Source organism: Populus alba, chromosome 5 (assembly GCF_005239225.2).
Source record: "Populus alba chromosome 5, ASM523922v2, whole genome shotgun sequence".
Classification (NCBI taxonomy): Eukaryota; Viridiplantae; Streptophyta; class Magnoliopsida; order Malpighiales; family Salicaceae; genus Populus; species Populus alba.
This window is the reverse complement of record NC_133288.1, coordinates 9992002-10012937: the sequence shown is the minus strand read 5'-3', so window position 1 is coordinate 10012937 and position 20936 is coordinate 9992002. Positions and strand designations below refer to the sequence as shown.

Below are 20936 nucleotides of genomic sequence, written 5' to 3'. Positions count from 1 at the left end.
TTTTTTTTAAAAAAATAAATTCTGAATAAAGTAATTTTAGAAAAAGTGAATTCCAAGAAAGTATTTTCTGATGTTTGGTAGTGTAATGGAAAAATGAGTTGGAAAACACTTTCCAGTGTTTGATTATGTCATGAAAAATAAACTGGAAAATAACTTATTAATATTTTATTTTTTTCAAGTTTATTAAAATAATGAGGAACAAATCTTACAAATTAAAAATTTGAATGAGAATGAAATTGAAAAATATATATAATTTCATAAATTATCTCAAATAAAATAAATAATAATCAAAATAATAGAGATCAAATCTAAAAAATTAAAAAAAAATGAAAGATGAAGAAATTAAAATAATAATAATCAACATTTCATAAATTATTTCAAATAAAATAAGTAACAATCAAAAGAATGAGGACTAAATTTGATAGATAAAAAATTTCAATAAAAATATGATAAGGAAAAAGCAAATAGCAATTATAAAAATAAGGACCAAAGTTAATCTAAAAATAAAATTTTAAGAGATGAAATTGAAAAATAAATATTCAAAACAAAATATATATACCAATCAAAAGTTTGAGGATTAAATTTAATATAATCAGCAAATAATGACATTTCTAAATTTTTCACAACTTCCGAAAAGTGTTTTCCCTTCAAATTTTTCAGGAAAACACTTTCTTGAAAACCAAGCCAAATTTTTCTTTTACTGGAAAGTGTTTTCCATTGACCAACTTTCCTACTAGCAAACAAACACAAGAAAGTTTGGAAAGTGATTTCCTGGAAACCACTTTCCGGAAAACAAACACATCTAAAGGGAAAACACTTTCCTGAAAACCAAGTCAAATTTTTCTTTGACTGGAAAGTGTTTTCCGTTGACCGGAAAGTGTTTTCCATCGACCAACTTTTCTAATGACAAACAAACACAGAAAATTTTTGAAAATGGTTTCCCGGAAACTACTTTCCGGGAAACAAACATGGCCATAATTAGCTAGGTGAATGTATTATTGTCCAAAATTAGCAAATAAAATTAGATGTGTAGAAAATATGTTTTAGTTTATAAATAATTACAATCCTATCATGCATTTTAATGTATAAAGATTAAATAAAAACCAAAATAGTACTTATTTGTTAAAACATTTTAAAATTGATTAAGATTTGTAATTGTCAATGATCAATGATATATCTTTAAAATTTTATTGTTTTTCACTTGACGTTTTATGACTTGTTCTCAATAAATCTCTCAAGATTCCAACAACATTACCTTGTTTTGGAGAAACAAGGTCAAACAAACCACAAAAATATTGCTCAATAATTCATCTACAAGAACTAAACCTAAACTCTAGATTATGAGAAAGTTTTAGAGAAAAATAAAGGTTTAAAACCAGAAAACAATGTTAGGAAATAAGATGAAGAAAAGTATCAAAATTTGTCAAAACAATAGAATTAACCAACCTCAAACACTCTTTTTCAGCCCTTTTTTATATAGGATTTTACGAAACAAAAGCTCATGGACTTCTCCCGCTAACAACTTTGATCACCCATAATAAACCACAGTTAAACACAAATGTATCTTGATTTAAATGAAGTAACTTTTAAGCTTAAAAAATTATTCGTGTATTTTTGAAAGAGATTTAGAAAAATTGACCATATTCTTCTTTTCATGGACTGGACAAACCAATAGGTATGTGTATGAGTATGGGTTTAAGCCCAAAGCCTACTTTGTATAGGACATCTTCCCTTTAAAATTTTGGGTGCTTTTTAGGTCTAATTTTAACTTTCCAACTTTACACTTTATAAACACCAAGAAAATTTTGTTTCTTTTCTATATGGAATAAAGGTTTTTATATAGGGTTTTAGGTTTCACCAAAACATGCCAACTAAATATTCCTCGAGGTCAACTTCTCATTCATCCATAATTTGTTTAAATCATGTTAAAGTTTCATGTTAAAAAGCTGATGTTAAATATTAAATTCCAACAAAGTTGTAATCTAAAAAGTGAGGACCTCACTTTTAATTTGTCCTTAAATGTTCTCATTAACCATGTTTTGTGAAATTTTTCAACGATCCCTCACGTAAATAAAAATTGTCTAACTAGTTTAAAAATGACTTGAAGATTTGTAAAGAGATATGAATTTGGTATATTACTACATCACGAGAGGTAATCTTTTGGCTTTGAATCTTTTTTAGTGAAATACTATTGGATTTACTTCCTAAATTGTGAACACAATGTTGATGGTACTCACATAGTTCGTTACCTCAATATTTTTTTTTTGTTCTCACAATTATATTCATTATGGCCTTAAACAACTTCTAGATTTATAAGTACTTTAGAAAATTCAACATTTATCCAAACTCTCAAAGAAAAAACCAGATTTCACATTCATATAGGTGATCTTTCATTAAAAGTATTCTTCTATACTCTAAGTGTACCGAGATATAAAAATCATTAAAAGCACAACTCATTCTTTGTCACGTTGAAGCTCACACTTCTTCTATCATAGGAATATATATGAAATTTCTATCATAGGAATATCTATGAAATGATAATTTTTGAGTGCTACAAAAAATGTTATATGACTTAGTTTTTTATTTGAACTTAGATCTTGGAATCTCTAATCAACTAGTTATGGCTACCATCATCACACTCTTTTATTTTTAAGGTTTTAAGCATGTTTCCCTCGATAAATTATACACAAGCTCTCTCAATAAACTTTTGGTTAGTGGATTTACGATATTTTCCTTTGACTTTACATAGTTTGCTAATCGAGTAAATAATATCAGGTCTTGTGCAATTCATAACATACGTTAAACTCCTAATTATTCAATAATATTTTAAATTTATATTCCTTTGCCTATATTTTTTGGATAGATAGACACTTATATCTATTGGTGTTTTCTCAATAGAATAAGATTAGGATAATATCAATCCATCAGATATCCTAGAAATTTTTATTCATATTATAACAGCTGCAACACCCAAGTCTTTCATGTCAAACTTGTTAATTAATATATTTTTAATAGACTTGACCATATGATTATCATTGCCTAAAATAAGCATATTGTCAACATAAAGACATATAATGACATAACTTTATATATGTTTTTAACATAAACATATTTATCAATTTCATTGATTTTAAACTCATTTGACAACATAATCTTATTAAATTTTTCATGATATTATTTAGGTACTTGTTTCAAACCATATAATGATTTGATAAGCCCCCGAGTTGCTTCATGTGTTTACATCTATTTAATATACTTTAAGCTTGTTAATAATTGTGATGACTATTAATGTTCACATGGAAGTTAGTCTTGACATAAATGAATATGTGTCAAAATAGTCTACACCTTCTTGTTGTCTAAAATCTTTAACAAGTCTAGCTTTATATTTATCAAAAGTGTCATTAGCTTTCATCTTCTTTTTAAAAATCTATTTATGGCTTAATGATTTACTTCCAAGACAAAGATCTACTAATTCTTATGTTTGATTGTTCATAATGGATTCAATTTCACCATTGATTATCTCTTTCCAATATGAAGCTTTAGGATAAGACATTGCCTCAGAGTAGGTTCAAAGTTTATTTTTAGCAAGTATGTTAGAAAATTAAAACCAAATATTTTGGTTATTTTTACCTTTTTTTTATGTGAACCTCTTGAACACATGGTTAAGCAACCCATATGCAAAGACACCAATTCCCGAAAAGCCAAGTAAATCAGGTTTGATAGGAGTGTGACACAAAAATAGCTTATACCTAGGCACCAACACTATTGAAAATGGAAACCTCCATCCAAAAAATATTGATTCATGAATAAGAAGTATAAGAATGACGCCACGAAGTTAGTTGTTCTTTGATAAGTTGCTTTTTAGTTTATTAGAGAACCAAGTAATGGAGATTATCCACCAACACACAATAAGTATGACAAATAAGAAGTTTTATTAATTTGAATTATCTACTTACATGTCTAATTATGTCTTTATTTATATTGACTCTAGACTGAAACAAACCCTAATGAACCCCTTATGTGAACTTATTTGATGCCCACTTATAATTAAACCCAAATAATATAAATAAAACTTAAACTAAAAAGAAAATAATAACAACAATAAATCCAAATTTAATATCCTAAATATGATAGGATCAGATTTGTTGCTCTTTAGAAGTCTCATATAAGCTAAGAGAATTTGAAATTGACTTCTCTTTAGTTTACTTGTTTGTAAAGTATTTTTAGCTTACTTAAAAACTTATTTAATGATAAATTCTTGCTATAATAAGGATAGAATAAATATGTCCATAGACCATAAGGATTCCACATTAATATGGAGTCTAAACCACAAATGGAAACTATGTGTTTCCTATTAAATATTCTTGCAAGACTAGAAAATCCCCAAAACTAGCTGTCACATCCTTGTAGAAAAAGAATCCTAGTCAAATAGAAAGTTCACATATCAAAAGGAAGTATATAACAAAATTCATACAACATATGTTGACAAATATTGTGATATCTTCCCGAATTGTGATTGACCTGAAATTTTAACCCAAGGTAGGAAAACATGTTATAAGACTCCATGTAAAATTTTAGCTCGATCCAACAGTCGAATTGAGAATTATAATTGTTGTTGTGAAACTGGATGGTTGTGCATTTTACGTTAGAATCTGAATCTGATTGTTTTTTTTGTTGCCCAGTTTAAATCACTTTTACTTTTTTTTTTTTTAAGATAAGCTTTATCATCTTTTAATTGATGATGATTACTCATTCAATCATTCTCTTAAGTGAATGATTTTTTCATCTTTTTTCTATGGATACACATTTTCAAAGAATGTAACATTTATTGATTTCATAATAGTATTAGGATGAATACCCTATCTTGTACATAACAAATATATATGCATTACTATTGTATACATATTCAATAAATACATAATTCATAATTTTAAGTCGTATCTTGATCTTTTTAGGATCATGTATTACTATCTTTGCAAGACGCCCTTATACATTGAGGTGTTTGTAGAAAGGTCTTCTACATTTTCATAATTTATATGATGCATTTTCTAAATTTTTAAAAGATACTTTTCTAAGTATGTAATTAACAATTATAGTTGCCTCCCCTTAAAAGTTCTGAGATGCTCTCGGATTTATCAACATGACATTCATCATTTATTTTAATGTTCAATTTTTATGTTTGTGATGACATTTTGTTATGGTGAACAAGAAGCAATAGTTTGTTGGATAATATCATTTTAGAAACATAATTCACCAAATGATGTTTTGTATTCTCCACCAATTTTAAATCATCAATATCCAAATGAATTAAGTTCATAGATTTACTATTTTTTTCAATTGTTTGAAATGAAGGTTTTGTAGATTTTGATTCCACACAAATTTTACACTTTTCACTTTTCTAAAAAATATAGTTGGTAATAAATTAAGATTTATTAATCTTTATATAAAGTTATAATTCACATGGCCAAACTTGCTGTCACATGTCATAAGAATCAAGTAGGTTAGAAAAAAAAGGCATTATTATTACTTTTTTTTTAATTATTTGAAAAAAATATTTTGTGAATTTTGATTCTATATAAATACCACATTTATGGTTTTTCTAAAAAATCATAGTTATTAATAAATTAAAATTTATTAATCTTTATATAGAGATATAATTTATATGGCCTAACCTACAATGTCATATGTCAAGAAACTCAAATAGGTAAAAATAAGAGGCATTGTTAGTACTCTTCGGTTTCAATTGTCATAACATTCATTTTAAAAAGTCCATCACTAAAAACCCCTCTCTTATCAATATTTTTTTTAAAGGGTTAATAATTTTTCAAAAGTCATCTATAAAATGACTTTGCAACACCTAACATCTTAAAGGTTAATGAATTCTCTATGTATAAGTGTCACCAACCACTTCTTTATAAGTGAAAAACATTTTATTTTCGATGCAAACATGTCATGTAACACCAATGTCAACCCATTTTCTTGGATATTAATGTTGGATAAAATTTTAAAGGTATTAATACTGGATAAAATTTTAGGCCAGACTTTTTAAAATTGGATAGCTGTGCTATTTTTTAGAATGGTAAATCTCGTGTATGTTAAGATGCATGTATAGTAAAATATGATGAAGTAAGATAAGGATAAATAAGTTTTTTAAAAACAATTGTAGTTTATTTTACATAAATATGAAAATTATAAAAAACAATTGCATGAAAGATAGCTAGGATTTTTTGTGTTTTTCTTTTCTCTTTTTTGTTACTTTTTTTCTTTTTTTTACTCTTTATTTGTTTTTCAGCACAATTTTAGCTAGGTATTTTTTTCAATGATGGCTTCCCCATTCTCTTGCAAGATTCCTCTACTATTTATAGGTCACAAATTATGTCATCTTCTCTTTAGTTATTTGGTCATCAAGCAACTTAGTTTTATTGTGGTCTCTTATTTCTATTGTTTTACACTTTAGTCTCTTGTCTTTTTTGCTTTCTACTTTAATTATTTACTTTTTTATTTTGTTTTTGTATTTTGATTTTTTTTCAAGAAACAACGTTAATTCAATAAAAAAATAATTGCAAAATACAAAATTCATGCAGGTACATCGAAAAACATATTTTTTTGATTTTAAAAAAACATTAGTAAGAGAAGAATAATTAAAAATTACGCAATGAATGTGTGAATAACCGAAATGCATCGAAAACATATTCTTTTGAATTGTATTTTTGTTTTTTTTTTAGATTTTCCTGAATGAAAATATTAGGAGACTCAAAATTGGTGTATGACAATGGTTATCTTCCTTGCTTCAATATATATGGGGATTCATTGTCATTTCATTTATTTTTAAAATCTGCTTTGATCTAGATTATAAAATGTAATATTAAAAAATTTAGTAACAAATAGAAAAAAAAAAAACTATAGAATGCTCAAAATAGTTTTTTCTAAAAATAAAATTTAGGGCTTAAATATAAATATTTAAAATCTCCAAGTCTGCAATGACTTCACATTGCACTTTAATAAATTATGCGGCAGGGCTAGTGTTGTGATCAGCTAATGAAATCGTAAGAGTCATTTGTCGGCACGCTCAAGACTTGGCCAAGGACTTGTGAGCGCATTCTTTAATATATCAGAGAAGACAAGTTGTTCAATTAGTTTAATCGCTCTTTGATCCTCTCTCCTTTAATTTAATCATTAATTACTCGGAAATTGTTCCTCCAAACACTCACAAGATAAGCTGCTCACCAGGATAATTTATATACAGACATACTAATTTAGAAAGATTAAGAAGCTCATGCGGCCATTGGCCATTAATTATAATTAACAGATATATCATGACATTTATGAAAGTTTAGTTTCCTAATTTGGCAAACGAAAGTTACAAGGCAACCATGGTGTCGAGAGCAGAGAAATTGCATCTAATTTCACTCGACGATTAGATTAAACCTTTAGGAGCCCTTAGTTTCCAATACTTTGAAGTCTCCAATGTGACTAAGCCTTCCATGCTCTCCCTAATTTCAACATAATTAAGGATTGATTTCTCTGATTAGCTTGTCCTGTATCTTTTATTTCCCTCTGTCGGTGCATTAACATTTCAAAATCCATCATGAGAAGCTGCAACCCTATCAAGAAAGGCCTAACATTTGAGAGGTAACATGTTAAGGCTGTGGAAATAATTGCATCAAGGGTCCAGCCCACTTTTGGAATAAAATATTGACCATAAATGCAAGCTTCAGTTTTGAAGAGAGGGAAAAAGAAGAACTTGGAGAGTGATAGGGAAACTGCAACCTGGCTATAGATGGCAAATCATAGACGATATAATACACCAGAAGAGAACAGAATTAATACCTAAAGGGGAAAAGAGGAAAGAGTCAAATGATACAGTAACCTAGCTAGCCAATACTGAAGTGCTGAGGCTCTTCATTGCTTGGATTACTGGCTCGGGTGACAGAAGACCACAAAGCAACCAACAGCACAAAATGGTGTCCGTAGTGAGTGCGTGTGTGTGAGAGAGAGAGGGAGAGAGAGAGGGGGAGAGAGAGAGAGAGAGAGAGCAGGAAGCATAGAGCATCTATTGCAAATGTGAAACAAGATTTGATGAGGGAAAGACCAGAGTCATGGGCCAGGAAAAGGAAGAGAGAGTGGAGTTGCAGAGATTGCAGATATATCAGGCGCAGAACAAACAAAAAACTAAAGAGAGGGTCTGACACATCTTAAAGGACAAGTAGCTGTGGGTTGTGGACCAGCATTCTCACATACACATGTACACGCACTATAATTCTCTTCAACAAAAAAAGAAGAAAATGGGGATAGTTCTTTGGACTATGGTTTATTCTCTCTCTCTCTCTCATTTCTTGCTCACTGATTATCTTAGGCTAATCCTTTCTTTAAGATATTCTCTAATCAGATTTTGCTAAATTAGCCACCCACAAAACCTGAAACCGCTTTTCTTTTCCTAGTCTTGCAGGAAGATTCCAGGCAAGCCAAAGCAGATGTCAAGTCAAGACCGCACCTTTTTCTTCTCTCTTCCTTGATGTTTTACACAAATTAACAAATATTGATTTGAGGTGGTTTAGGGTTCTGCAGTAATATATATATATATATATATATATATATACACATGTATGATGGTGCTGCAAAGAGAGAAAAGAAGTGAAGATAAACAAGAAACAAAACCAAAGAGTGGGGAGAGGCAATAATTAGGAACTGGACCAGTATGCAGGCTATGGGAGAGTTAACTAACATGACCTTGTCGGTTGTCTAGCAAGACTGTAAGAATCCCTCCTCCCTCCCTCCCTCCCTCCCTCTCTCTCTCTTCTCTCGAGTGTTTTCAGTCTCTAATTGTAATAACTGTTTTTGTTTTTAGTACAAAACCCAAAACCAACCTGACCTGTTCCTTGGATTGACAGATTTCGTGGGATTGGAAGGGGTGCTAGGAGACAGCTCTCCAAGGCATCTTTGTTCTCTTTACACACTCTCTTCTCACATAAAATTAAAATATTAAGATCTTTTGATCTCTCTACATCTATCACTCCCTCTTATGAATGAAGTTCACTTCTAGTGGTGCAATTACAGCTTTCTTACTTCAAGTTTATACTTCTTAATTTATCAAGGTAAGTCTTGGTTATTGAGTGATTTTATAGGGGCCCAATTTACTACTCTACTAGACTAGACAGTGCCTTCCCCCCCCCTTCTGTTTGAGTTCCAAAATCCCTTTACTTTGTTTTCTTGTAGGGTTTTTCTTATATTAATGTCTTCTTAAGTCATCTAATCATAAGTATATCTACTGCTCCATCACTTGCTTACGTCTTTAGGAATAGGAGTTGAAATTAGTGAAATGGGTTGGTGAGTTTTGCACCCATTAACGTCAAAATCAGAATAAGAGAGCAGAGAGTAATAATCTTATTCAATTGCTACCTAGTGATTGGCTCTTTCATCATGTTTGTCTCTTTGGATTGGATGGGCCAGCTGAATTAGGGTTGGAAATTATCAAAGGAAGATCCATGGTGATTTTGAGATCGATCGGCTGGAAGCTAATTGTATGCAGTGCTTCAAGAAGATAACATGTCTTAAGGCAGCTTGAGATCAAGATTTGAGTCCAGGGTTTAGATAGCAATTAAGTTACATGGAACTAAGAGGCCAAGAAAAGGAAACAGTGATGCCAAGATCCTTGAATTACAATCCACCAAATAATAGAGATTCCTCCTCTAGAATCCCTTCTGCTCCTACAAGAAGAGATCATCGTCACACTGATACAGTATTGCCTCATACCCTTGACCTTGAGCACCAATCTCTTTATCAGCAGCAGCAGCAATTGAATCCGCAACACCAAGCTTGCAAACCCACAAGAGATCTTGACCTAACTCCAGATCCAACACAAGCTACAGCCCCCGTGGCAACTACAAGTGCAACCAACACAGCACCAACTCCAAGTAGATCAATTTCGAGATCACCACCACCAACATCAGCATCTTCGGCATCCATAATATATCGAGAATGTTTGAAGAATCATGCGGCGAGCATGGGAGGACACGTTTTGGACGGATGTGGAGAATTCATGCCTGGCGGTGAGGAGGGTACCCCAGAAACCTTCAAATGTGCAGCTTGTGAATGTCACAGGAGTTTTCATAGAAGAGAGATTGACGGAGCGCCACAATGTGTAGCCAATAGCACTTGCTACAAAAACAGCAATGGCAAAAGAAACATACTACCGCTTCCTCAACAACTTGTCACTTCACATGCTCCGCCACAATCAGCTTCTCTTCATCCGCATCAGAGATACCATCATGGCACATTGAGTACTTACACCACTCCAATTGCGCCGATGATGATGAGCTTTGGCGGCGGCGGCGGCGGCGGGGCTGCAGCAGAATCATCAAGTGAAGATCTCAATATGTATCAATCAGATTTGCAAGGGCAGTCGTCGGTGCAGCCATTGATATCGAAAAAGAGGTTTAGGACAAGGTTCAGCGAAGAACAGAAGGACCAGATGATGGAATTTGCTGAGAAGTTGGGATGGAGGATACAAAAGCAAGATGAGCAAGAGGTGCAGCAGTTTTGCTCCCAAGTGGGTGTAAAGAGAAAAGTATTCAAAGTTTGGATGCACAACAATAAACAAGCCATGAAGAAGAAGCAAACGTAAGAGAAATCAAACCCTTATAAATTAATACTGTTATTGTTATCTGGAGATGAAGGTAGATGTAGCTAGCCAATAATTAGATTAGTGTGAATAACCAAATAGAGAGGAGAAGATAGATTAGCACTCACTGCTATTTTTTTTCTCAAGTTCCAAGTAATGTTGTTTATTAACATGAACTTGAGCTCTTCTTTAGACAATCGGATCAGTGATCACCAATACCTTGAAAAATATTTGGCAGCCAAAGCATGTCATTTTCGAAGTACAGAATAAATATTTCAAGTTGTTTCTTTGTCATCACTAGCTACAGGGGGGCAAAGAAAGATAAAACATCTTTTGGGCATGATCATGAACATGGAGGGCATGCTTCATACTTCCATATTGTATGTCTCCTCTTTCGCTTTTCCTTTCTTTATTTTTTATTTTCTTGCGTGTGCTTAGAATTGTATGCAAGTAATGTTTACTATTATTCCATATGGCCCCTCAAAATTAGATTCATTGAACCTTGCCAAAAAATTAAACGTTAAGGTACTTTTTAGAGCCGGAACCAGCGGATGTAATTTTAGGGCACAAGGATGAAGTAGCTGGCTGGCCATTTTAATCCTAAGGTTTTTTATTTTTATTTTTTTCCCCCTCATTTACCATTTTTCACAAGCCCCGTTTTTTTTTGCTTGATACATGTCTTGGTTTTGAATTTAGTGTGTTAATATGGATTGAGACTCGTCGAACAGTGCATAGAGCAACATTGATTAATTGAAGAACACATCCTTGGCAATGGAATCTAGAAAGTGATCACTCTTGAGTAACATCAAAATGGAGTTGGAATTAATTTATATATGTATTTGCAGTGGATTGTTAGGGTTCAATGTAAATCAAGGAACAATCACACCCTCCTGCCAAAACAGTTCTTTTTTTGTTTTTTTCTCAAGGATGTGTAGCTAGTCTGGTGTTGGGTACAGTGTGCATGCCCGTGAGAGAAATCCACATGATGATCAATAAACGAAAATGCAGTCTTAGCTTTCTACATCTTAAACACAAATCTACAAGTTCTCTTCTTTCTCGTTCAAGAATCCCCCAGCGCGCACTCGCTAAATCTGGTATCCCCTCTCCTCTCATTGTTAATAAAATCCCACCTGGTAATTAAACAGTTCTCAGCTAAGGTTCACAAAAACATTTCGATGATCTGGAGTATCCACCCAGTTTCTCATTCATAAAAACCTTAAAAATATGGTGCATTGGCATCAGTCAATGTATTTGCACACGGAATTGGATCATTTACAAACCGAATTAAGTAAACTGTGAGGGATAAAGGACATTACTGTATAATTAACAAGGACAATAAAGGGCTCCATGCATAATCCTGACTGTATTTATCCTGAGGCTTAACTTGTATGCATAAACGGAAAGTTGTATTGTAACTACTCTATTCAGCCTGATTCTACTTGCGACTTGAAAAATTCAACATAATGTAGATTTAAGCATCATTATCTAGGGTGAGAAGAAAATGAGAAAACAAGCTGTGATCTTATTCAGAATGCTAGAAAGTAAAGAGGCCTAATTAATTGATAAGAAAAGAAAACAAGACACTATTAAATTTAGTGGGCACAATCTCTAAAAGATGTTCAGGAGAACATGTTTTTAGATAACAAAGAAAAAAAAAAAAACTAATTAAGGAGTAATGACAATAACTCACAGATGAAGATACTGTGCTTCATTGGTGGTTCCACTCATAGATCAGCAGACTTCCGTCTCATCTTATCTCCAAGATCACCAGTGGCCTTTGAGAGCTTCTCCTTGGCAGCTTCATAATTGGCCTTGGCTTGATCGGTCACAGTGTCCTTGGCTGACACATACGCCTCCCCGATATGACTTTTAGCTTCATCAAAAGCATCTCTCTCACCGCCTCTTCCAGACCCCATTGCTCCTTCCGAAGCTTCCTTGGCTTTGTTAGCCTTGTCCGAGGCTATATTTGAAATCCTGTAAATCTCCTCTTTGGCTACATCATAGGCATCAGATGCTTTCTCTTTCCCATACCACATTGCTTCTGAAATTGCATCCTTTGCATCACCTGCCTTTTCTGAAACCATATTTGAATCCTCTTTTGTATACTTCTTGGCTACATCATAAGCATCCGCAGCTCGGTCTCTTCCGTACTCCATTGCTCCCGATACAGCCTCTTTGGAATCATTCGCCCAGTCCGAGGCAATATTCGAAGCCTTTTTATAGGCATCAGATGCTCTATTTCTTCCGTAACTCACTGCTTCCCCCATTCTTTCTTCAGCACCATCATAAGCATCCGCAGCTCGGTCTCTTCCGTACTCCATTGCTCCTGATACAGCCTCTTTGGAATCATCAGATGCTCTATTTCTTCCGTAATTCACTGCTTCCCCCATTCTTTCTCCAGCATCATAAGCCTCATCTGTGACTGTGTTCATTTTCTGGCTAGCATCACCATAGGCATTTGCTGCTTTATCTTTCGCATTTCGTAATGCTTCACCCACCGTATCCTCCATGTTATTTGCTCCATCTAAAACCTTGTCTTTAGCAATGCTCCACTTCTCTTTAACTTCATCATAGGCATCCTCAAGATTATCTTTTCCGTATTCCATTGCTCCAGACAATCTTTCCTTGGCATCACTAGCTTTAATATTGGAAGCCATTTGCTTGGCTCTGCCGGCTTTCTCTGAGGCAAAGTCCTTTATGTCACCCGCCTTCTCATGGGCCATCTCTGCTGCCTCCACCGGCCTTTTGAGAAGGCATACCTTGCAGTTTTCTGAAATAACAGCAATGAAACGAAGAAGGGAAAACAAAATTCTTGTTTGAAGATTACTCAAATTTGGAATATTGGCATAGAGAGCAAGGACAATAAAAAATTACCGGATGCAACAGAATTCATAGTATCTGTGGTCTTTGAAGCAGCATCTCCAGCTCTATCCATCAGATTTTGAGCCCCATCTCTAGCATTTTCTTGATCCAATCCAATTCCACTATTAACACCATTAGAGGATTAGGGTGAAAAATAGACACATTAAGGAAATAATGTTCTATAACATTCAAAATAAGCTATGGTCTTTTAATCTTCCACTAAATTTTAGCTGCCAGGCACCACAATGATAAAAAAAAAAAAAAAGCATAATAGGAATTAAAAAGGAGCAGAAATTAAGCCATAATTATAGCAAAAACACGCCAAGAATTGGCAAGAAAATTAACAACTTCAAATCTTTTTAGTGAACCTTTGTTCTTTTTATTTTATGCCTCTTATGCTTACAATTGGGATATGCATAGATAGTGAAACTATGAAATTGAGTCACTAATGTTTTGTTAATTGAATTGCTGACATGCAAAAGATCTTTACATTAATTTGCTCATGCCTATAACTATTCAGAAAGGATCATACACATATGCCACTAAATTTGGAAAAGATCACTGTTTATGGCTTTAAACGGCAACTGAAGATAGATTTTCCAATAAAGAAATCACTGAAAAACACAAGCTTTGACAAAAGGTATTACTATATTTAGTGAATAAAAATAAAGACCATGATACAGTAACACATGAGAGTATCACACTCTCTTCGGATCTTCTTCTTGTTTTTTGTTTTTACGAACTTTTTTTTATTTTTAAAAATTTATATTTAATATCAAAATAATTTAAAACCATCAAAAATAAACTCATAAACTTTAAGATCAAATTAAATATATAATTTGACACTAATGTTTTTTGAGTCTGTGTTAGTAGTGTGTCATAATGTATTTTTCCTAAAAATAAAATGTAAGAAAAGAATGTAGTTATCTAATTTTCAACATTATGCAACAAATCGCCTTTCAAGATTTCAATAGGATTGTATTGGAACACTACCATAAGTCCATCGTATAAACGCCTTCTTATTCCATTGCCAGTTGGATATCTTACTGGGAATTATTGGCATACAAGCAATGAGCCTTTGTACGTTCAAACATTTTCATAAGGAAATATCACACAAGCAATATCCTACTGGAATTATCCTACTCATAGATAGAAACAAATTAAGAAATGGAATAGGGAGAAATGAAGGCAAGATAAGGGAAGATTAGATTGATTACTCAGTGAACTTTTCATAAGCCCAACCAGTCCAGGACTTTCCTTTCTCCTCAGCATCTTGCATGGTTTCTGCCGCACCATGTTTCATCTCTTCAGCCTTGGCCCTTGCATCCTCCCCTGCCAAACTCACTCTCTCCTTCGTGCTCTCCATCAAGTCCTCAGTAGCGCTACCGGCACTCCAACTGTAAAATTCCTACGTAAGGAATGAAAAGAGAGGCATGCAGATCAAGATTTAAGCAGAAGAGAATGAATTCTGAAAAGTGAATTGAGAGAATTCTCAATCAACTGAATTCTGTATTATTAAGCAATATTGCTTTTCAATCTCTTAATACAGTACAAAGTTTAATGAATGGAATATATATACACGTTTGCTAGCAAGATCTCAACTAACTGCAACTAAATATCTTAACTAACTGCAACTAACAGTAACGGTTTATAACTAACTTTACATTCTATTAACAGTAATTTGTATATATGAAGACTGCAGAATGTGTCTTCTAGGAGGATGTGGCTGATGGTGGTGCTTCTGCATGCTGCGAGGATTTGTCTGCTTCTGTAATGTTTGTAGATTGTGGTAGATTCCAACACCCCCCGTCAAGATGAGAATGGATATTTATCATTCCCATCTTGCGAATAATTGGAGCAAGGGTGAGGCAACCTAGTGGTTTAGTGAGTGCGTCTGCAAGTTGATGTCTTGAGGGAATATGAATGATTTTAAGCAAGCCCTCCTGCAATTTTTCACGGATAAGATGACAGTCAAGTTGTATATGTTTAGTGCGTTCATGGTGAACTGGATTGGAAGCAATATCAGAAGCAGGTTTGCTGTCAGTGTACAGCAGAGCAGGCTGGGAGTGTGGTATGTGAAAATCAGCTAACAAATAAACAAGCCATTGAAGTTCACAAGATGTAGTTGCTAAGGCTCGATATTCAGCTTCTGCTGAGGATCGACTAACAGTTGGTTGTTTCTTCGATTTCCAGGAGATGAGAGAATCACCAAGGAACACTAAGTATCCAGTGACACTGCGTCTAGTATCAATGCAACCTCCCCAATCACTATCAGAGTATGCTTTTAAATGGAATGTAGAATCAGCTTTGAGAAGTAATCCTTGTCCTGGTGTTGCTTTGATATAGCGAAGGACTCTTTCAGCAGCTTGTAAATGTGTGATATGAGGATTGGATATGTATTGACTGAGATTTTGGATGGCATATGATATGTCTGGGCGTGTGATAGTGAGGTAGAGAAGTCTGCCAATTAAGCGACGATAGGATGCAGGGTCAGATAAAACAGGACTGGAATCATGGGTACTGAGTTTGAGGGTGGTCTCCATAGGAAAGCTTACTGGTTTAGCCCCAGAGAATCCACTATCGGCTAGGATATCTAAGGCATATTTTCTTTGACAAAGAATAATGCCTTGTTTAGATCTGGCAACTTCAATTCCTAAAAAGTATTTAAGTTTGCCTAGATCTTTGATGGGAAAAGTTGTGCGAAGGAAATGTTTAACTTGATGAATGGCTGTAAGGGTGTTGGAAGTGATGATAACATCATCAACATAGATTAAGACAGCTGTGAAGGTTGTGTTTGTTTTTCTGATAAAGAGGCTAGAATCGGATTTAGCTTGTAGAAAGCCAAAAACCAGTAAGGAGGTAGACAGTTTAGAGAACCATTGTCTTGAAGCTTGTTTGAGGCCATATAAGCTCTTTTTGAGTTTGCAGACGCGAGGATCATGAGGAGTTGAGTAACCAGGGGGTAAATGCATATATACCTCTTCATATAAGTCACCATGTAAGAAGGCATTGTCGATGTCAAGTTGGTGTAAATGCCAATTGTTGACTGCAGCAATGGTGAGAAAAACTCTAACAGTTGTCATTTTCGCAACAGGAGAGTATGTATCAAAGAAATCAATGCCCTCTTGTTGTGTGTAGCCTTTAGCTACTAATCTGGCCTTGTAGCGTTCAATCTGCCCATTAGCTTGGAATTTAACTTTATATACCCACTTACATCCAATGACAGATTTGTTAGGAGGTAGAATTACTAAATCCCAGGTGTGGTTCTGTTCAAGAGCTGTAATTTCATTAGTCATGGCTTGTTGCCAATGAGGGATAGAGCAAGCTTGGTTGTAAGTCTTGGGTTCAAAAGTTAAAGAGACAGAAGAAGTGAAAGCTCGATGTTGGGATGATAATTGGGAAGAAGATAAGTAAGATAAGATTGAGTATGGCTTACCAGGATTGAAGCAATGGGAAAGGTGTGGGTTTTCTGAAGAGACCTGAGCCATGTTTCCACAATGATATTGTTGTAAGTAATGAGGTGGATGTGTATTTCTTGCAGACCTTCGGAGTTGGGAGACAGCATGCTGAGGTAAGTTTGTAGGGGAAGGAGCAGAGTTTTGGGAAGGCAAGTTTACTGAAGGGACAGAATGTTGAGGGGTGGACTGGGATGGTGGTGGACTGACTGAATCAAAGAATTGTGGAAACTCAGGAAAGACAAGAGGTGTATGGACTGTATTTGGTATGGATGGGAATGTGGATTCATGGAAAATGACATTGCGAGATATGAAGGTTTTGCATGTTGTTAAGTCTAGCAGTTTGTATCCTTTGGTGTGGGGGGGATATCCTAAAAAAATGCATTTGGTAGCTCGTGGGTGGAATTTACCTCTATTGTGTGTGAGTGTGCTGGCATAACATAAACAACCGAAGACTTTGAAGTAATTATAAGTGGGTGATTTGTTAAAAAGAAGCTGATATGGTGTTTGATGGTGTAAGGTCAATGAGGGAATGCGGTTGATAATATGTGTTGAAGTAAGAATGCAGTCAGTCCAGTAAGATAAAGGCAGTTTGGATTGAAACATAAGGGATCTAGCTACATTTAGTAAATGTTGATGTTTCCTTTCAACTCTTCCATTTTGTTCGGGTGTTTCAATGCAAGTTGTTTGATGGATGATGCCATGATCTTGATAGAAAGCAGGCATATTAAACTCTTGTCCATTGTCAGTTCTGATGGTCTGAATTTTGGTGTTGAATTGAGTATGAACGTATATGAGAAAGTTGCTAAGGAGACCTCTGGTTTCAGACTTGGATTTCATCAAAAATAACCAAGAAAATCTACTGTAATCATCAACGATTGTGAGGAAAAATTGATGTCCAGAATATGAAGTAACTGAGAAGGGGCCCCAAATATCAATGTGAATTAATTGAAAAGCTTGTGTTGATGTATGCATAGATAAGGGAAAAGGTAACCGTTTTTGCTTAGCTAAGGGGCAAATATCACAAATAGACTTATCTGTGGCAGTTACTAAAGAATCAATTTTATTAAGAAGATTGAGTTTGGAAATAGGAATGTGGCCTAGACGTAAATGCCAAAAGTTAGTGGTGACATTACAGGAGGTGATGAAAGATGTAGGAGATGAGTATGCTGGAGACTGGTTAGAAGTTCTGTGAATGTGATATAGACCAGATTCAGCTTCAGCATGCCCAATCGTCCTCCATGTGTTTAGATCCTGCAAATAACACTTTGTGTGAAGGAAGAACAAGCCAATCTTGTTGTCAGCAGTTAGTCTGGAAACAGAAATAAGATTAATATTAAAGGAAGGTACATAAAGAGCATTGTGTAAAATAATAGTTGAAGAGAATTTAACCGTTCCTGTAAAGGCAATAGGCACCTTGTGGCCATTTGGCAAATGAACTTGCTTTTGTTTTGTAGGCAGGACAATGGATTCAAAAAGGATGGGATTACAGATCATGTGATCTGTTGCCCCTGTATCAAGTATCCAAGTAAATTTGTTCTGAGGTGAAAAGTTGGTATGACAAGAAAACGATATACCTGATGCAGATTCTTGTTCCTTAGCAGAGTGATGCAGCTTTGAGTTGGAAATGCTATTTGCAAGGGTAAGAAGATTTTGCATCTGTTCTTGAGAGAAAATGATGTTGGGAGGTTCTTGTTTTTGTTCTGAAACAACAGCATTCTGTGCAATAGGTGGTGTTTGATAATTTCTGTTAATATGTGGCATTGTAGCAATTCTTTTTCCTTTCGGCCCCTTCCATCCAGGAGGATATCCAATGATCTGAAAACATTTATCAACTAGGTGTCCTGGATATCCACAGTGGGAGCAAGTTGCTTCTGGTTTTCCCTTTTGTTTTAAAAATCGTGGAACATATGTTGAGCCTGGCCTGTGATTATGATTATGGTATTGTCCAGCGGCCATGGCATGTGAGTCAACAGAAATTCCTACTGTATTTGTTAGAGACCTTTGACTTTCTTCTTGAAGAAGTAAAGAGAATACCTTTCCCATGGATGGCAGAGGTGTTTGAAGTAGTAATTGGCTTCGAATTGCAGAGAAGGAATCATGAAGTCCAACCAAAAATTTCATCACATAGTCAGACTGTTGTCGATCTGTTAGGTACTGTAGGATGTTGCAAGAACATGAATCAAGATTTCCACATTTGCAGTTTGGTATTGGACGAAAACTGATATATTCATCCCATAAGCTTTTGAATTCGCTGAAGTAATCTGTGATTGTTTTTGAGTTCTGAGAAATAGAACTTAAGGATTTCTCTAGGCTGAAGACTCTTGGTCCATCACTTCTCAAATATCTAACTCTCAATTCTTCCCAAATATCAAAAGCTGATGTGAAATATAGAAGACTGCTGCGAATGTCTTTGGCAATGGAGTTCATTAGCCATGACAGTACCAGATTGTTTGATCTTAGCCATGCCACACGTAGTAGTTGATTGTTGGTATTTGGCTGCTTTAAAGAACCATCAATGAAAGAAATCTTGTTCTTTACTGTTAGAGCAATAGTCATGGATCTGCTCCATGCAATGTAGTTGTCACCTGCAAAAATTTCAGAAACAAGAAGTGCCCCAGGGTTATCAGAAGGGTGCAGGTAGTAGCAGCTGGAGGAATCATCGGATAGATTCACAGTAATGGTGTTGAATGGTTCATTGTGTGCTGTAGAAGCATTTCCTTCAAATTGATCAGACATTTTGAAGTTTTTGAAGATGATCAAGAAGATGAAACAGAAAAGATTTCGTAAGACTTTAAAGAATGTGAATCTTTCTGTTTTTACAATGAAGAACAGATCTTTGTAGAGAAGAATGGTTTTGAGTTTTTCAGTAATAACGCTCTGATACCATGTAAAATTCCTACGTAAGGAATGAAAAGAGAGGCATGCAGATCAAGATTTAAGCAGAAGAGAATGAATTCTGAAAAGTGAATTGAGAGAATTCTCAATCAACTGAATTCTGTATTATTAAGCAATATTGCTTTTCAATCTCTTAATACAGTACAAAGTTTAATGAATGGAATATATATACACGTTTGCTAGCAAGATCTCAACTAACTGCAACTAAATATCTTAACTAACTGCAACTAACAGTAACGGTTTATAACTAACTTTACATTCTATTAACAGTAATTTGTATATATGAAGACTGCAGAATGTGTCTTCTAGGAGGATGTGGCTGATGGTGGTGCTTCTGCATGCTGCGAGGATTTGTCTGCTTCTGTAATGTTTGTAGATTGTGGTAGATTCCAACACCAACACCGACACCCCTCCACCCATAGCACCATCACCGTGATCATGGTCACCACAACTCTCTTTTCCATGATCGCTCTCTTTTTCCTTCCAAATTAAACACAGAGTGTTTTTCAACTTCGTATGTCACAAGCAAACAGAGCCCAAGATGGAATTCAAGCAAAGACTTCAAGATCTTACTACTATGTTGTTGATCGTTCTAATATGTGAACTATATATGGAAGACCAATAGATGCAAATTAAAGAAGATAGCCATGCCCCAGGGAAAACTGGTGGTATCAAAACGTGGCAGCAAGGAGAGTACGTGCCCTGAGTAGGGGAACTCTTTCTGGTATGATGCCATGTGTTGTTTGAGAAAGGCTACTGGTGGCCGCGTTTTATGCCACCTGGTTTCTGGCCCTCTTTTCTAGCAATTTTTGTAGTAGTATCGACAACAGGTGTGGGTGACTGATTTTACTACGTACGAGTCTCGCTCCTTGAAAAAAGTAGAGTGGTCCCTGCTCCTTGCTGACCTGAACATCGGTGCACCAAACTCGCCATGGACATGTTGCCATGTTAGAAACAGTCAACAGAGTTGGGACGGTGGCTGTTTTTGAGTTAAACGATGATTTTTGACGCCGGCTTCTATTGTGACATTACCCATCTAGGCGACCCAGTAAAAACCAGGCTAGTCCACCCACCCATAAGGTTAAACCCGGAAAACCCCC

At 34.8% G+C, this 20936-nt stretch overlaps 3 protein-coding genes across 6 annotated transcripts; 1 reads left to right on the top strand and 2 right to left on the bottom strand.

The window, feature by feature from the left end:
• Positions 1-7255: 7255 nt before the first annotated feature.
• On the bottom strand, positions 7256-14875 carry LOC118029808 (uncharacterized). 4 transcript variants are annotated; one of them, XR_012169832.1, is made up of 5 exons: positions 14701-14875; positions 13496-13605; positions 12312-13390; positions 7831-11751; positions 7256-7618 (listed from the first exon to the last, which is right to left on the bottom strand). XR_012169832.1 is itself a non-coding variant. In XM_035033744.2 (4 exons), the coding sequence occupies exon 3, from the start codon at positions 13342-13344 to the stop codon at positions 12346-12348; it is 999 nt and encodes a 332-aa protein (XP_034889635.1). In that variant the 5' UTR covers positions 13345-13390; positions 13496-13605; positions 14701-14875; the 3' UTR covers positions 7256-11751; positions 12312-12345. The 4 variants fall into 4 exon arrangements, 2 of the variants coding, with proteins under 2 accessions (XP_034889635.1, XP_034889634.1); XR_012169833.1 differs by having other exon boundaries at positions 7256-7604; XM_035033744.2 differs by having other exon boundaries at positions 7256-11751.
• Positions 9608-10915, top strand: LOC118029807 (zinc-finger homeodomain protein 6). Its single transcript, XM_035033742.2, has one exon. The coding sequence runs from the start codon at positions 9608-9610 to the stop codon at positions 10622-10624; it is 1017 nt and encodes a 338-aa protein (XP_034889633.1). The 3' UTR covers positions 10625-10915.
• On the bottom strand, positions 13449-19677 carry LOC140955621 (uncharacterized). Its single transcript, XM_073409398.1, has 4 exons — positions 18075-19677; positions 15490-17147; positions 14701-14891; positions 13449-13605 (listed from the first exon to the last, which is right to left on the bottom strand). The coding sequence occupies exons 1-4, from the start codon at positions 19675-19677 to the stop codon at positions 13449-13451; spliced, it is 3609 nt and encodes a 1202-aa protein (XP_073265499.1).
• Positions 19678-20936: the final 1259 nt, after the last annotated feature.

Excerpts from the sequence above, each read along its gene's own strand:
- LOC118029807 (XM_035033742.2), top strand. The coding sequence starts at position 9,608 with ATGGAACTAAGAGGCCAAGAAAAGGAAACAGTGATGCCAAGATCCTTG.
- LOC140955621 (XM_073409398.1), bottom strand. The coding sequence starts at position 19,677 with ATGTCTGATCAATTTGAAGGAAATGCTTCTACAGCACACAATGAACCA. Across the intron at positions 17,148-18,074 it reads TACATCTTTCATCACCTCCT|TCAGTCCACCACCATCCCAG; the intron begins GTAATGTCACCA and ends TCTTTGATTCAG. Across the intron at positions 13,606-14,700 it reads GCTTATGAAAAGTTCACTGA|TGGAATTGGATTGGATCAAG; the intron begins GTAATCAATCTA and ends TGGTGTTAATAG.
- LOC118029808 (XM_035033744.2), bottom strand. The coding sequence starts at position 13,344 with ATGGCCCATGAGAAGGCGGGTGACATAAAGGACTTTGCCTCAGAGAAA.